Here is a 3,862-nt window from a genome sequence, read left to right as displayed (position 1 = left end):
AGTTGTTTTCTGCAGCCTAGCAACCGCGGGATCCCTTGGTGACGTCACCGCTGTTGACTCGCGTTGCATAGCTACCAGGATGCTGGGACTCGGCTAACTTCGGCTCCGCTCGGCACGTCGCCGCTGGCGGGGGAGGGGAGGGAGGATGTTGACCTGCCTATTACCGTTGCGCAACACGTCACAATATATTAAGATAGAAAACTGACATCATGAAAATAAGCACGAACGCATGATGTTGCCTACAAGTAATTTTCGACAAATGTCGTCACTGCAATACTGAAGCATACATTACATTATTGTAACTTCTGCTCCTCTTCGTAACTACTAAAGATTCTGGCTATAACACAGATAACTACAATGGCAACATAGCGTTAGTTTTATGCTCGTATATATAATTAATCCCATGGACCTGAGCCCTTCTTGAGAAGCAGCCAGTTGTGTAGATACTCAAGAATTTCCCAACATTTTATGGAAACTGAGGGTTTATTACCGTGTCACAAGCGCCCTCCACTGGTCTCTGTCCTCATCCAGGTCAAACGAATCCATGCCACCCCATTATATCTAATGTGCATTTTAATATTATCCACCCACCCACGTCTTAGTCTTCTTAATGGTCCAACCAAAATCCATTCTTCGTCCCCCTATTCGTGCTATACTCCGTGTCCATCTGACCCTCTTTGGCTTGAACATTCTAATTATTCTTGTCGAAGAGCACGAGTTATGAAACATAAGTTCTGGGAATAACTTGGGACCTTACATTAGTCTAAATAATCTCATCTTTAACGAGAATCTGCTAAAATTTAAAAATGTCTTTGAGTGTACTTGGTAACATAAGTACGCAACCGTACGAAGAAAGTCTGTGCTCAGTGAGATCATTAGTAATGCTATTTCCCCTCCCATCATACGTCACAAATAGACTCTAAGAGCTCTCTAATGATTATGTTATGAGCTGTGTTGCTATCTGTTCATGATGCACATTCAAAGACAATTTGAACACAGCATATTATCACGCCTTACAAATATCTTATTTTGCTTGACTTATTTGTACAGAAGTAATGGCACGCGGTAGCGCCGTTGGTTGAGGCACTATGCTCCAAGATTAAAGGTCGTTGGTTCGATTCAAGATTAGATCACCGGATTTTTTAATTGACCTAATCCTTCAAGCCCCAGTATGGTCCTGGGGCCGACTCAGCCTCTAACATAAATGAGTAACAGGACTCTTTCTCGGTGTAAAGGGCGCCGGCGAGTAAGTCTGACAACCTCATCGCCATCTGTGAGCCGAATGTCTAGATCAGGGGTCTCCAAACTTTTCGAGACGCGGGCCACATTAGTTAATTCAGCACTTTCAACGGGCCGGATAAATTGAGAAATTAATAGCTCTAGGTATATGAGTCTTATTGAAAGCACAACATTTCATAAACTAAATACAAAGTACGTGAGAATACATTATCGTATATTAATGACAACAGACAGTAGCAGCAAATGCTCATATTTTCATCACAAATTATAATAAAACAATTAATGTGAATGATTGAACTCTTTTTGCATTCTTAAAATCTGATTAAATTGAGGTTCAAATTTTGAAACGCTATCACAAGTAGCGACTTTAAATGTTCATCGGATAAATTTGGCCTGTATTTCGACTTGATGTACTTCATCTGGGAAAAAAGTTTGTTCACACACATATGTCGTCCCAAAAATGGAGATAAATTTACAAGCAAATTTCTTTAAATTTGGAAATTGCTCAGAGTTCAGAAATTTATAAAATTCGATCAAATTTCCTTCCTTGTATTTGTCTTTAATGTGATAATTTTCCTGAAGTTCAATAATTTTCATTTGAATTTGACTTGGGACATCTGCAGCATCACAGTCAAACAGATTTTGAAACAATCTAATTTCCTGAGCACTGGCATCCAAATCAGCAAATCGCTTCCGAAATTGTTCTTTCAAATCTAAAATTTTGAATAATGTTAATATTAACATAATATGGAATATCAATACATTTTAAACACAATCTTAATTTACTAATTTGAAATCTATGAACAAGTATTTTCTTTACGAGTACTCTTTGGAAAATTAGTTCAATTGGCGCATTTCTGCACAATTCTTTCGCGGGCCGAATAAAATCACTTCGCGGGCCGGATGTGGCCCGCGGGCCGTAGTTTGGAGACCCTTGATCTATGAGATAAAGGTATCCTTACGTAATCACTTTGTTATATTTCACTTCCGCTATCAGTTGTTTGACTATTAAGCCAGTTATTTATCAGCCTCTGCTTCCGATTTCCCTTTCATTACTGTGCTCTTGTAACCTAGGAAAGGCGTGTATTTATTGCAGGGAACAGGGAATAAATATTGGGTTCATAGCCATATATTATTAATAAAGAAACACATGTTCAAGTAAATAATACGTATAATATTAATTAATGAACAAGATAACAAGAATGATAATGAGTATCCAAGAAATTTACAAAGGCTTCACAATAAATACTGCGCCTTCGAGTTCCTCCACTCAAACCGTGGCCACCAAGAGCCGCCACACTGTATCGTTACATTTCAAGTCCAGTATCACTTAGTGATCTCAAATGATAGGTAACTTCCTTTTTCTTCCGCGGCATTTTCTTGCTTTCTGTGACTTCTTGTTAGGAAAAGACCTCCCATTTCTCTGAACAACAGCCTCATTTTCTTGCTCGTCTAGGAACATATCCATAATATTTGTGAATGGAATGCGCTTTTTCTTATTTAATTGTGTCCTGTTGGCAAATATGTCGTGCTCCTCCGTTTTCTTCCATAGATAGTAGAAGTTAACCAAGTCAGCGACTGATCGTGTTCTCACCTTCTTATGTTGGATGATGTGAAAATCTTTACCATATTTGTGAAGGCCTGTCTGAAAATTTTCACGTTCTTCCTCAGACCAAAGACTCATGGTGTCAGCTGGAGATACTTCATTCATACGGAGTCTTCTTAGTGCTTCTTCAGTGTCATAACCACACTGAAGTAATAAGTAGAGAGCCTGCTCGTCATCTCTCGTGCGAGTCCCAGTAGGTACAGCACTTAAGCCCTGTACTTTCACGAGGAAGTCCTTCGTATCCTTTTCCGACAAATAATTCGGGCTCCACAACAACTTATCTTCATTTTCATAAGGCAGAGCATCGTTGTATTTACAAAGACATTCAGGAATTTCTGCCTGATGAGCACTTCCTACCTTGATTTTTCTTGTCCACACCACTTTCTTATCCCTCTGTCCCCGCACTGATGTGTGACACTCCTCAAACGCCATCTCTTGTTAAGGCGTGTCTGATCTACTTTAGTTTTCCGCACTTCCTCCAACGTACTCCGCACTACTCTGCCTCTTACTGCTTCAGCTCGAAGTCTGCTCCCTTATATAACTGCGGCGCAGAAAAAAAAAAGTTACGTGACCGCTCCGTACTACTGTGCTCTTACGTCATCACGCCAGCGTGTCGTAACCTGCGCCCTGGCTGTTATGCGGCAACGGTGTTGCCACATCTACACATGCCACGTCATCGGTACCCACTGCTGACGTGTCTCCGCGCTAGCAAGCTGTGCGCGTTGCTTAACAACGATAGGTGTGCGGGCACGAAGGAAATACGACGGCGTTTGTGTTGCGGACGTTTCCTGGAAATTGGTCGATGCTTCACAACATACTGCATGATTTCTCCTCGATTTGAAATTGAAATTTTACTCAATCCTTTGCGTATTTTGATGTCAATTTTTTCTTATTTATTAACATTTTATTATCGTCGAGTTATAATGTTGAGCTGGGACTGATATGCTGGTGAATATAATTTGAGTCGATGAAATGAGCTTTAAGCAAATTTTTCATTTTAGAATCCAGTTCTTACAT

At 40.2% G+C, this 3,862-nt stretch overlaps 1 protein-coding gene across 1 annotated transcript; it reads right to left on the bottom strand.

Annotated features, from left to right (window-relative positions):
- Positions 1 to 2,578: 2,578 nt before the first annotated feature.
- LOC111869295 (mesoderm induction early response protein 1) lies at positions 2,579 to 3,277 on the bottom strand. The gene has a single exon (XM_023860696.1). It carries the CDS (start codon positions 3,275 to 3,277, stop codon positions 2,579 to 2,581), a length of 699 nt encoding a protein of 232 aa, XP_023716464.1.
- Between the last annotated feature and the right edge of the window lie 585 nt (positions 3,278 to 3,862).

Source organism: Cryptotermes secundus, unplaced genomic scaffold (assembly GCF_002891405.2).
Source record: "Cryptotermes secundus unplaced genomic scaffold, Csec_1.0 scaffold124, whole genome shotgun sequence".
NCBI classification, from domain to species: domain Eukaryota; kingdom Metazoa; phylum Arthropoda; class Insecta; order Blattodea; family Kalotermitidae; genus Cryptotermes; species Cryptotermes secundus.
Note: the sequence above shows the minus strand (reverse complement) of the source record. Positions and strands in the feature narration are given on the sequence as shown.